Genomic DNA, 13996 nt, shown 5'->3' on the forward strand with positions numbered 1-13996 from the left:
AACGGCCTGAGGGAGCCATGGGCACGGTATTCCCCTGCTTTAGTTGTCTAGCCCTTACCCCTCAAGCGACCCTGAGGGGTGGACCGTTTCTCTCCCCAACATACTCCAGGCTTATCATGGCCAACAATGAATAACCATTAACCATTAACCATACCATTATTAGAGGCAATTGCCTCTTCATCAAATAGCTCCACCAATTCAAACTCGCCCGATTCCCTGACCCCAGGCTCTCCTTTGACCACGGCTCTGAACACTATAACTAATACCCCCTCCTCAATGCCGACTAGTACAGTATCCACCCTAATCAACACCCCAGGAGACATTTCTACTCCCAACATGCTCAACTTCAACAACTATACCCCCACAACCTTCTTCATCAACTACCCCATCCTCCCTTATTACTACCTTACAACCTTATTGTCCACCTCCCCATAACACTACCTTCCTCAACACTACTCCCTCTTCCACATGCCCCCGTCCTTCTACTATCCCCATCTCTACAAAATTCTTAAATAATCTATTTAGCCCAGCCAAATGGGACCGATTTTCGTGATCCCGCCCACAACTTCTCACACTTTCTGCTTTGACAACCTGTTTTCATTCCTCAAAGGCATATACATCCTTCACTTGATCTAACCCCTATACATTACCTTACCCAACCTTAACCCATTTACTCGTCAATTCCTTTGCCCAGCTTTGACAACTAATCACTAACTCAACCACCCTTCACTACCATTTACTATAGTGCTACATGACCTTAGATGTCTAGCACATTTATTTTGCTTTTAAACATTAACCATTAACCATTAACATCATCAGCAAAGTGAAGGTCGGTAACCTTGATATTAACCAGAGTTGCTCCACAGTGACTTTGAACAGTAGCTCTACCCAGTATCCAGTCCATGCATGTGTTGAAAAGTGATGGTTCAAGAACACAGCTTTGCCTCACTTCTGAACTAACAAGGAAGAAGCTTAACAGGCCCCCACCACACTTTACAGCACTTTCAGTACCAGTATATAGGCTTGCTATTAATTCAAAAATCCTTGTTGGACTTCCTCTTAGTCTCAGGATCTCCCAGAATGATTTGCGATGCACCGTACATGTCTTGAGGTCGATGTAAGCTACAAGCAGCCCAAGCCCGAACTCACGTCGGCGCTCTACAATGACTCGAAGCGAAGTGTTGTAGACATACCAGGAGTGAATCCAGATTGCTCCGGCCTCTGGTGCAGGTAGTCTCTGATATGTCTCATGAGAACCTTACTGGAATACTGAGCAGTGTAATGCCTCGGTGATTGCTGCAGTCCCACCGATCCCCTTTCCTATTCCAGAGAGGGATGACCACACCCCTCAGCAGGTCTGGAGGAATGGTACCAGTCTGCCAGATTGCAGACAGGATAGCACGCAAGCTCCTTTCCATAGGTTCTCCACCAGCCTTTAACAGTTTAACCGCGGATGCCGCAGATACCTGCTGCTTTACCACTCTTCAGCTTGGAGATCGCCCCCCTGACTTCAGTGAGGGAGGGTGGATCCTGGTTGATGGGTGTTGATGCTACGATGGGAGTTGAGGATGTGCTTCATATGTGAAAATATCTGCTCACATTGATATGTAGATACAAATGCTGAGAGTAGTGCAAAAGCTACTTTCTTTATGCAATTGAATTTATCAGGCAGTGATGTCCAGGAACTTTATATGAAGGCTGTATGATCGTTCGCAGTAGTTTCCAATATTCCTCGAATATTATAGAATGTAGCTGACCACAGTGATGAGGATTCTCTCTCTCTCTCTCTCTCTCTCTCTCTCTCTCTCTCACTCACTCACTCACTCACTCACTCACTCACTCACTCACTCACTCACTCACTCACTCACACACACACACACACACACACACACACACACACACACACACACACACACACACACACACTATTTTGTTGTTTAACTTTTTCTTTGCTCCTTCTAATCACTTGGTGTGCCATGGGTTACCGACCCATGATCTACGTGATTCACTGCCAGTTAGGCTATCTTGGCTGTCGGCAGTCACTAGAGTAGAAAGAAAGAGGAAAACCTGATCAGCATGCTTCCTGCCTGGCCTCGCGCTAAGTGAGGCCCAGTTTGAATATGAGAACTGCAGTCAGACTCAAACTTGTGCGCAGATCAGCCCCTATAAAATAGATTATGAGAGCCACCACAATTGGCACAGCGTGACAGCAGTTTGAACGATCATGACCTGGTTGGGCACATTGAGGGCAGAAGGTTGTGGAACGAGTGTTTGACAGGGAAGGGGTGAGGTTATCAGGGTATAAAATGCTCGAACGTGGGATTCAGATGCAACTATGGCGAGAAGGAAACTTTGCCTGTTTATTTTTGTAGACATTGTTGGAAGATGAGGGTGTTGTCATAGTAAAGGACTTGGGGGATCACCAAAAAACGATACCACTTGGTTGGGTTAAGAGTTCTCAAAATATCTGTAGAGGTGGAAGTAGTACAAGGGACGAGGACGGGAGGAAGAGGAAGTGGTATTGAGTGTGGTAGGGATAATGGACAAAAGTTTGAGGGACGGAGGGAGAGGTTGCGGTAAGCGAAGATGGGGTGGAGTGTTTAGCTTGTCTTGTGCGAGGAGTAAGAGGGGTAGGTACCGGGGAAGAGTGGTGGCGATTGGAGTGTCTGGATTTAGAATGGCAAAAGAATTTGACTGGGAGAGGGAGGGGTAGAAGTAGGATGAGGAGGGGATACTGGGGGGAATGTAAAACATCTTGGGAAGTAAGGGGAGGAGCAGAGCGAAGGACATTAATGGAGTAGGAAGTGAGAAACACCTCGTCTACGTGCTTCTTGTCTTGCCTTGCGTAGAGCGAGGCCAAATTCGGACCTGAGAATTTCCACTTTCGACTCAAATTGTAGGTAGGGCATAAAATACATTATGGTAGTCGCCACAACTGACGCACGTGCGTGAATGTGCATAGCAGTTTGACTTTGACCAGGTTGGGCACTTAGAGGGGATCGGGCTATGGCGCGGCAGTATTTGGCAGGATGTTCTACTCGCCAACAATTCTGACATTGACGGAGGGAGGTTTATATGGTCGGACATGAGGAGGGAGGGACTCTCCACCAATGTCAACATTGAAGCGGAGGTCATGTCTACGGAAAATAATCTTGGCTTACGACGGCCTCTAGGGGGAATGGTATAACATTGTACATATACCTATTTATACGGCATCATAGTCCATGAGGCAGGGGTTAATAAGTATTCACAATTTGACCAAGCTTGTAAACTTATATGTAAACAATAATGACGATCCGTGTAAAAATAACAAACACATAACGTCCGCTTTTACTTGCGGCCAAGTAGTAGATTATACAGACTCGGAAGATGAAGCAAGTGGAAAAGTTGAAACATACATACATACATACCGTTGAAAAACACTCGTGCTACCGCCCCTTAAGAAAAGAATAGACAGTAACACAAATACTAATGATCATATATACATGTGTGTGTGTGTGTGTGTATATATATATATATATATATATATATATATATATTTCAATCAATATGATTTTTAAATATGCATGACATTTTATGTCCTTATATTTTTTCTAAGTGTTTATTATTTTTATATGGAAATTCATCTGAAGGTATCCGCGACGTCATAATTATCTTTATTCGAAGTTCTTCAAAGGAGCTTGCTTTTATTTATCCTCCAAACGTAGTTCTTACGGGAGATTGTGATACACGCTTTTACGATTTCTTTTTTTTGCAACCACGACCGAACCTACAGACGTCGTTTTAGTAATCTTTGAGCCTCCATTTCTACAGATGATAAGCAAGTTGGCAAATCGCCAATGGGGTAACATAGAGTGGCGGGGCGTATCACAAACTGGTTGCGGGGGGATTACGAAAATTTGATCGTTTTTGGCTGGGCTACACAAAGTATTTGTGTATGTTTGTAGAGATGGAGTTAGTAGAAGGACGGGGGCATGTGGAAGAGGGAGTATTGTTGAGAGATGTAGTCCTGTGGAGATAGGGACAATAAGGCTGCAGAGTAATAATAAGGAAGGACGGGGTAGTTGATGAGGAAAGTTATGAGGGCGGAGGTGATGAAGTCGAGGATGTTGGGAGAGAGTGAATATTTCCTGGAGGTTTAGTATTGACCTGGACGGATGATTTAGTCTGGATTGATGCGGTAGGCATTGAGGAGGAAGTAGTAGTAGCAGTGTTCAGGGAGAACTGAAATCAGTGGTGTTATTTCATAGAGAGACAAGCCTTAAAGCCCTTAAGAATGGTACAAAATCTTCATTACTGACCATGGTAACCCCTCAGGGTCTCCTTGAGAATATGGGCTAGACAAACCGGGTAATACTGTGCCCATGGCTCCCCCAGGCCGTTCATGACTGGCACAAAGTCAGCCTTTCAACCTTTTAACAGGGTTCTTACACCTTGGGAAGTGGATAGAAGGGGTTAGAGAGGAGAAAGAAACAAAAAGGAGAAGGGAAAAGACCATGCAAAGCTAGTTAAGTTGAGGGCTGAGGCCCAAGGTAGAGGTGATCTCCAACATTGGCTCCCAGTCTCAGTCTCCTTAAGCTCCCCCCCCAGACCGTACAGGAGATGAGTGGTGGATACTGGGAGAGAGGAAGGGATGTTTTTTGAAGGTTGAGTAATGACCTGGGGGGATGACTTGGAATGGAATGAGGTGGCAGCAGGCAAAACAGAAGGATGAGGGAACCAGAAAAGTGAAAAGAAGTGAAGCTAGTTGATAATGGGGCAAGCCTCAGTGCCCCTAATAAGGATAGAAATTTTTATTACTGGTTAGGTTAGATCTGTGGGGAAGAGAAATGGTCCACCCCTCAAGGTCCCCATGAGGGGTTAGGGGTAAGGGCTAGACAACTAATTGGAAATACCACGCCCATGGCCGTTCATGACTGGCACAAGGCCAGTCTTTCATAATGCCCCACACAGAAAAGGTTGAAGAGAACAGGAATGGGGAGAAAAAAGACCATGCAAAATTGGTTGAGCTGAGGGCTGATGCCCAAGGTAGGGAAGATCCCCAATATTTGGCATTAGTCTCCAACTCCTATGCCCCCCACAACAACAATGGTTATAGCATGTAGGGGGGGGGGGGGTGAAGTATCTGGTAAAAACAAGCTTGTTAATATTATAATATTCCTTTGAACAAATTTGGTTTCTTGTGTTCCAGGATTTCATTTTATTTGTATTACTTCCCAACTGCCCTGATTTTTCTGTCATTTTTTAAGTAGATAATATTAAGTATTTACTTAATAATGTATGCAATGAAAATACCTAGTCTACTGTGTACTGTGTATTGATACTGCATAGTATTTGTTTGCTGTTTCAATTTTCTTCATTCTATATCTTGAATTTAAAACATTCTACACTGGTAAAATGTATCCACACACTACTGCAAAATATTTTATTCCAAACATTCTTTCATGAGCAGAGAAGTGTAACAACAGTGTTTGTATTTTTGTTCCTATTATTTAATGAAAACATTTTTATTACCTGAAAAAATGGAGATAAAATCTAATATTAATAAACACATTTGTGAGCTACCTAAACCAAAATTATTTCACGCATTGTTAACAACATTAAATGATCATGGAATTCACTAACTGGCAAATATATTTTCACATTCCATGCTATTAAAACACTGATTCCCTTTCCACAAATTTTATTAAATGTCAATTCAAATGATTTTTACAATCATTCAATCTACCATTGCAAACCAAATTTTAGGATTTTATGGCAGCAAAACACATCCAACAGTGTAAATTCAAATATAATAATTACAATGAATTTCCTTCTTGCCTCTTGACCTAAGCAGTGTCCTCTGTGGTCTCATAAGAAAGCCGAGGAGCAGGTTTCATAAGAGCCTGGTCATCTCTCTCGCAAGACAAAGTCTACTCATACCTTTTAAGCACCACAGTGCTGTGAATACCAATGAAAAAAGTAATATCTATATATATATGGCCTCTTTAAATCACAGCACTGACAAAAATCAGTTCCATACCTGGTTAGTGAAAATAAGTGGGAATACTTATAGGAGTTGGCTGTGGTTGGTGCAGGAAGCAATTTCCGGCTTTGTGAAATAATCTCTTTCCATATGCATTTCCCTACAGAAGCAATGTGAAGATAAGTCACAAATCTCAAAATAACCACTAGCACCACCCAAGGCTAGGAAATGGTTAGACAGGAGGAGGTGTAGGTGGATGAACATGAGAAGAGGAGCAGCGGCAGGAGGAGGATTTGGAAGGGGAGGATTACTTAAGGAAGACCAGAAGACAGCAAAATTGAAATATATGAATGCTAACCTGTCACAAGAATAAGTTTCCCCAAAGTTAGAAAAAAGGAAAAAGAAGAAAGAGGGGAAGACAATGAAATTCTGCCTTCAACATCTATCAGATTCACTTTTATTGTTCACACCTTCGGTTACTTATCTTGTGATTCAAATGCTTCACATTGGAAAAAAGATATTACACAGCTATCATCACCACCCAGTATATTGCTTGAGAAAGCACTCCATATATATCATTTGCTTCACTATCTGGAACATGCAGTCTGTGATGACGTACATTCTCTAGGTATACTTCTCATGCACATTATTCACATTCCTGTCAAGTATATACACTTACCAAATTACACAAATTATGAAAATAAGACTAATTCTATTACAAAATTAAACAATCTGTATTTTAAATACATTTGACAAATTATACACAATTTCAACAAATGTTTAAAAACGCTTGTAACGTTCCCATCCCTTACTTACATTTTCACCTTTATTGAAAAAATGACAAATCTATGTAAGAGAATGATAATAAAAAACCACTCAAATGTAGATTTCTTTATAGGAGCGATTGTCTATACAAGTGCAATACCAGTCTGCATGTTTTCTTCATTTATTTTTTTATCTATTTATTTATTTATTTTTTTTTTTAAGTGTGCATGTCAACGTACATACACGGGTATGAACATGAAATATAAAGCTTATCAATATTATCAAACTTGAGTGTTTTCACGGGTGTAGAACTCAGGTATCCGTAAACAAAAACAAAAAACAGAAAACTTAATATCTGGCCACAACATGGTTGGACATTTCCATTTTTTTCAGGAATCTTTTTCCCTTAGGAATCCTGAGCAATCAAACAGACAGTTTCTAAGTAGCAGCAGTCTATGTCAGTCTTGGAAGTATCCAAAAAAAAATCAAAAATAAATAAATAAATAAATAACTATAATAATAATAATAATAATAATAATAATAATAATAATAATAATAATAATAAATGATAACAACAAATTAATAATAATTATTATTAAAATTCATAATTATTATGATAAATATATAATATTATGGAATTTAATAATATCACTAATAACAGGAATATCAAAAGTTAGTTTGATGATAGTAATATTTAAAAAAAAAAAAAAAAAAAAACGATAATAATGATAAGAATTATTAAAATTATAAAACAATTAAAATACAGAAAAAAAAAAAAATACCATTAACCAATAAAAAGTAAATAAATATGATTACCATAACATAATCATAATTATAATAACAATAATAATAACAGTAATAATCATAATATTGAAAATAATGGCAATGATGATAAGGTTAAGTGATAAAAAAATAATGGTAATAATGAAAAAATAATTCATTAATCAACCAATGAAATAATTAAAAAAATAATTTTAATGAAAAATACAGAATAAATTAAAATAATAATAATAATAATTACAACAATAATAATAATAATAATAATAATAATAATAATAATAATAATAATAATAATAAGTAATAAAAATTAATAATGATAATTGATGATATGAATAAGTAATCATAATAATAATCAATAATTAATAATAATAATAATAATAATAATAATATTAATAATAATAATAATAATAAGTAATAAAAATTAATAATGATAATTGATGATATGAATAAGTAATCATAATAATAATCAATAATTAATAATAATAATAATCAATAATTAATAACAATAATAATAATAATAATAATAAAAAAAGAAAAGAAATACTACTACTACATACAGAAACTATAGCAGCATCAATAAATAAAAAGGGAAAAAGTCTATGACAAAAAGAACCTTCCTAATAAAGAATAAACAAACTCTAGGTCAAAAGTGCCCCACTCCAGAGACAGGAGGACATTGAGAAACACAGATCCCCAAGTTATAGGATGCATGTCAGTAACTCCATTGCATTGTTTTGATTCCTCCTCAATAAACATTAGATTCTACTACGACAAGCTACAGTATCCATCAAGCAGAAAAAAAAAAAAAAAAAAAAAAAGTCTTGCAACAAATATGCTTAAAACTTATGCGATACTTTTGCGTATCAGCAATTTATTGCATCCCTGTCTGGTCAGCATTGTACATAACTTCTCAAAGTGTTCTTAGCATAGTACTTTTAACAACTGTATAAAATTCAAAATAGGTATTCTTAAGTAAGTAGATTGCTCATTTCATTTTAAGTTAGCATTTTCTTATAAAATATTGACTGTTGTCTTTTTTCTCTCTCTCGCTCTCTCGCTCGCTCGCTCGCTCGCTCTCTCTCTCTCTCTCTTATTTCCTTAAAAAGTTAACAGAACCAGCAAAATTATCCTCACAGCAAAATCCATTCAATAAGTTCATAGGAAACACACTTGCGTAAAAAAAGGGTAAAAAAATGAAGGTGGAAGATTTGTTTAAACTCCATTTGAAGCTGTATTATATGGTAAGTCTCAGTACATTAGCATTAAATAATAAAAGATCATAAAAAATATATATGTGTGTGTGTATATATGATCCCATTTCTAGGTCAATAATCTTCATCTCCAGATTGCACAAACCTTTCCATCCTAAGAAAGTTCACATGCTCCTTCAAAACACAAGGAAAAAGGTTTACCAGAAAATTTGAAGTTAAAGACAATAATGATAATTAAGATTGTTAGCTATAATAATGATCATAATCATATTAGTAAAATAACAATAATAATAATGATAATATTCACAACAATAATAATAATAATAATAATAATAATAATAATAACAATAATAATAATAATGATACCACCAAGAACACCAGCTTTAATTATAATGCTAAAAGGAAAAATAAAGTAAATATATTCAACTTGTGGTCCTGCCTGAGTGCCTACACTGTCATAACTCAACTAGTTGTCCGTCGCCTCAGCTGTTGTCACTCAAAGCCTCAAAGCGATTGGCTGTTGTTAGCTTAGGTGGGGCAAAGTCTTCCTGGACCACTCGAGTTGAACCATGCTTGACACTTTCAAATCCTTCATTGCTGTAAAGGAGATAGAAAAGGGTTAATGATTGCATTAAATAAAATGTTGTAAATCATCCTAACTAGTTTTGTATGTTATCATCCTTTACTTCACTTTTTTTCTGATACAACTATCCAGCACACAAATGTTTTTTTTAAACCATTGCTGTAAACATGCTCAGTTGTTTAACTGTTTCCTATTAGTTCCTTGTGCCGCAATATCTTTAACCCCTTCGCAACGGATCACACCGTGAGGCGTCAAACCAACCCGCTCGATTTGTGGCGTGCGGCTGTACGCTGCTGCAGCGCGCCAAGGCGATACGAGCCGGTGATTCGTCTTGATGTACTGAACTCCCAAGCTCAAAGTTGGCGCGTTGCCATTGATCTCCTGAGAGTAGTTTTTTTTTTTTCTTCACCCGTCAACAAAGGGTTAAAAACTCTCAAAACATTTGTTTTTGTAAGAAAAATGGTCTGTTGGTACCAAAAACAATCAATGCCAACAGGTTCACTTCACTATTGTCTTGTGAAATGTCAAAACCACCAAGGAGTCAATTTAGTAGACGACTTGACCTCAACTGATTTTCTTTTCCTCGAGTTTTCCTGATAATTTTTTCTAGTGCTATTAAATCCATTGCCTCCAGAAGAATATGGGGCTCACGTGGCCTCAGCACTGGGAAGTAAGTGCAGCTGACTGGGCTTGCCTCTTGGCCCTTTTCAAATGCAGCTGGCATGTAGCACTCGCCGCACCACACCATCAAAGTGATGCAATTTTTTTCACATTACTTGTATACAAAACATGATTCTAATGGTTTTGCATATTAAGACATGAATGACCATGCATTTTAATTGCTAGACTGAACCTGTAGTAGCCGAATTATATACTATAGAGTCCATTTCAATAAGTAATACTTGGTGTACAAATTGAATGTGAATTTTTATGAAATACAAGATGGTATGCAGTGATATACAAGGCTGCTGCCCCATGGCTTCAGTGCTTCCTTTATTTGTGTCATTCTTCAAGACAGACTGGTAGAATGCCAAAAGACAATGCGAGTAGTTGATATGAGGAGACAATCTCAAACAAGAGTGAATGTTATTCACAGGTTTACATCAACAGCAACAAAGCACCATGTTTTGGTGCATGGCATTTTCCATGCATGGCAAGCAAATCATTTATGTTCTAAAATTTGCCCTTTTTGCAAAACAATAACCAATAAAAACATATATCCCATTATCCCTCAGGCAATGCCCCAGGACTTGTGGTGTGGGTATGAGGGTTCCTTATAAAGAATAACATAAAATGTAATGCATGTATCATCATAACATGCCATGAATGATTCAGCGCCTGGAGCTGCATCCTAGTTGGCACATTCTTGTTAATTTTGGCATTAAAATTATTACAGCTATATAAAATAATAGAGAAATACTTCTCAAACTGCTTTTTCAAGCCAATCTGAAACTATGCCATGGATTTTGCTTGTAAGAATGATTTTGGCTATCAATATCTATCCACAGACTAAATATTTAAAAAAAACAGTATGAAGCATCATTACCAAGACACTAGCAAGATTAGATTAGCTAGCTTGGCCTTTTTTGAGGGTGTTTTTTTGATAATTGCATCATAGTACTGATTCCAACTTAAAAGGTTTTCTTCACTCTTTATGAGATGCATATACATATTAAACATTTACTGGAGCCAAGTTTTTTGGGGGAATGCACCTCCAACTTCCTCATATATATGCAACTTACTGCCCACAGTTTTTGTCGTTATTTTCAGCATTTTGATTACACTCACTCCTAGGGCATTACACACATAAAAGAAAGATTTTTTTTTCAGGAATATAGCCTTTAGATATAATAATCACAATAGCTAAAGGGGATAGGATCCTAACTAACTGACAATTTTTTCCAAATCAATTTTTAAAAACTTCTTGCCAAAATAAAGTAAAAGGTACTTTCAGATATTAACCCCTTGGTGACAGGTGTAGAAAACTAAAATAAATTCTACGTTCTGGTGATAAATGGCAACGTGCTGACTTTGAGCGCGGGAGTTCGGTGCATCAAGCCGAATCTCCGCCTCGGAGCGTGATGTGATCCGCCATGAAGGGGTTAACATTTCACTATAACACACAAATAATAAATAATGTTAAATAATGTTAAATAATGTTAAATAATAAATAAATAATAAACCATAAATAATACATAATACTAGTCCTTCACCCTGTTTATTTCTGGAAAATACTTTTGTAAAAGAAATAATGGATGTCTTAATCTTTGTTTCTGTTTTTCCCTCAAGCAACTAAAGCAAAGCAAAGTATATAAAAAAAAAAGGGAGCACAACTGATCTAAATCTTATTTTCTTCCATATTATATGAATGGAGTTAAATGTGATAATGTAAAAAAAAAAAAAAAAAAAAAAAAAGGAGCCGGTGATTCGGCTTGATGTACCGAACTGCCGCACTCAAAAGTCGGCACGTTGCCATTGATCACCAGAGCGTAGTTTTTTTGTTTTTTTTTAGTTTTCATCACCCATTACCAAGGGGTTAAGCAAAGGTGGGTCACACAAACATTTCCATCGCCAACAAATCTTGCACTCCCTCGCAAAAGTCTGTGTACATCTAAGTCCCACAGCGATAAAAAAAAAAACCACTATTTCACAAATAAGTGTCAAGATATGAAAGAAGAGGCAGATGTGGGTGCACCCCTCATCAAGCAAGAATAAGGAATGGTTATTAAATTTTTTAACATGTTACTGCCAGGTCACATGTCTAGCCATCATAACAACCTGCTTGATCTGCTGGGTATGGCTATATGCAAGGCAATGCAGTAAAGCACATCAAGTGGGAAGTTCCACTATATGTAGGAGACTCCTGCTCCCAACAGCAGGATAGTTGCCAGAAATCACCAGTCTATGACAGAGATTTCTAATACTGTCACTGATGGATTAATTATTTTTAAACTTGAACCATAACACAACCTTAAAATCAAAGAATCAGTGCATCCATAATCAAATTATATTTGGAGAAGAGATAATCAATCTGAATGTAATAATGCTTAACCCCATGCCAAGGGGAACCGCCATAGCTCTCATGGGAGATTTTAACTATGTGCCAGATATGCCTCTAGAGGTCACAAATCTCTCCTGCACTTACAATAGAGCTTCTCACATTGGGCTTGCTAGGCCAGCCAAACAGCAAAGAACAGGCAGACTGCTCTAGTAGTTCCCAGAAAAAGATTGCACATATTCAACCTAGCATCACTGGGTTAAAAAACAAAATTACACAAACATTTACAAATTAATGCAACAGATGTAATGAAAAATATATGCTTAATAAATCTTAGATTTTAACTTTGTCCTACTGTGCACTCACAGCCAAATGATACTAATCATGTGCACGAAGTACACGAAGTCCAAAACACTATCAGTTAATTGTTGGTGATGAAATGCTCAGCTGGACACCCCTTATGAAACAGAGCAAGGACTACTCACTTTCCCTTTTTCCTTCCCCATGCTCCCATTGGATTGGCAGCTTGAGCATCTGAGAGTGAAGGGAAGGCCATCTCATTGTTTATATCAGGAGCTACACGACACCGCCTCGGAGCTGTAGGAAAATCATATCAGTTACCAATCAGTATGCTATGGTGAGAAGAGATAAGAGAGGAAGAGAGGGAGGGAGAGAGGGAGGGAGGGAGGGAGGGAGGGAGGGAGGGAGGGAGGGAGAGAGGGGGAGGGAGGGAGAGAGAGAGAGAGAGAGAGAGAGAGAGAGAGAGAGAGAGAGAGAGAGAGAGTGAGAGTGAGAGTGAGAGAGAGAGAGAGAGAGAGAGAGAGAGAGAGAGAGAGAGAGAGAGAGAGAGAGAGAGAGAGAGAGAGAGGAAGAGAGTGAGAGAGGAAGAGAGTGAGAGAGGAAGAGAGTGAGAGAGGAAGAGAGTGAGAGAGGAAGAGAGTGAGAGAGGAAGAGAGTGAGAGAGGAAGAGAGTGAGAGAGGAAGAGAGTGAGAGAGGAAGAGAGTGAGAGAGGAAGAGAGTGAGAGAGGAAGAGAGTGAGAGAGGAAGAGAGTGAGAGAGGAAGAGAGTGAGAGAGGAAGAGAGTGAGAGAGGAAGAGAGTGAGAGAGGAAGAGAGTGAGAGAGGAAGAGAGTGAGAGAGGAAGAGAGTGAGAGAGGAAGAGAGTGAGAGAGGAAGAGAGTGAGAGAGGAAGAGAGTGAGAGAGGAAGAGAGTGAGAGAGGAAGAGAGTGAGAGAGGAAGAGAGTGAGAGAGGAAGAGAGTGAGAGAGGAAGAGAGTGAGAGAGGAAGAGAGTGAGAGAGGAAGAGAGTGAGAGAGGAAGAGAGTGAGAGAGGAAGAGAGGAAGAGTGAGAGAGGAAGAGAGAGAGAGAGGAAGAGAGTGAGAGAGGGAGAGAGTGAGAGAGGAAGAGAGTGAGAGAGGAAGAGAGTGAGAGAGGAAGAGAGTGAGAGAGGAAGAGAGTGAGAGAGGGAGAGAGTGAGAGAGGAAGAGAGTGAGAGAGGAAGAGAGGAAGAGTGAGAGAGGAAGAGAGGGAGAGAGTGAGAGAGGAAGAAAGGGAGAGAGGGAGAGAGTGAGAGAGGGAGTGAGAGAGGGAGAGAGTGAGAGATGAAGAGAGGGAGAGAGGGAGAGAGGGAGAGAGTGAGAGAGGGAGAGAGTGAGAGAGTGAGAGAGTGAGAGATGAAGAGAGGGAGAGAGTG

General features: G+C 38.7%; 1 protein-coding gene across 2 annotated transcripts in view; it reads right to left on the reverse strand.

Moving 5' to 3' along the window:
* Nucleotides 1-8712: 8712 nt before the first annotated feature.
* The window catches only part of LOC125029138 (protein CDV3 homolog), a 13067-nt gene continuing 7783 nt past the window's right edge, over nucleotides 8713-13996 (reverse strand). For both annotated transcript variants that reach the window (XM_047618961.1, XM_047618960.1), the window contains exons 4-5: nucleotides 12788-12899; nucleotides 8713-9318 (exon numbers count right to left, since the gene is read on the reverse strand). In XM_047618961.1, the coding sequence (XP_047474917.1) occupies nucleotides 9204-9318; nucleotides 12788-12899 (227 nt within the window). In that variant the 3' untranslated portion in view covers nucleotides 8713-9203. The remainder of the gene's footprint in view (nucleotides 9319-12787; nucleotides 12900-13996) is intronic.

This window comes from Penaeus chinensis, chromosome 9 (genome assembly GCF_019202785.1).
Source record: "Penaeus chinensis breed Huanghai No. 1 chromosome 9, ASM1920278v2, whole genome shotgun sequence".
NCBI lineage: Eukaryota > Metazoa > Arthropoda > Malacostraca > Decapoda > Penaeidae > Penaeus > Penaeus chinensis.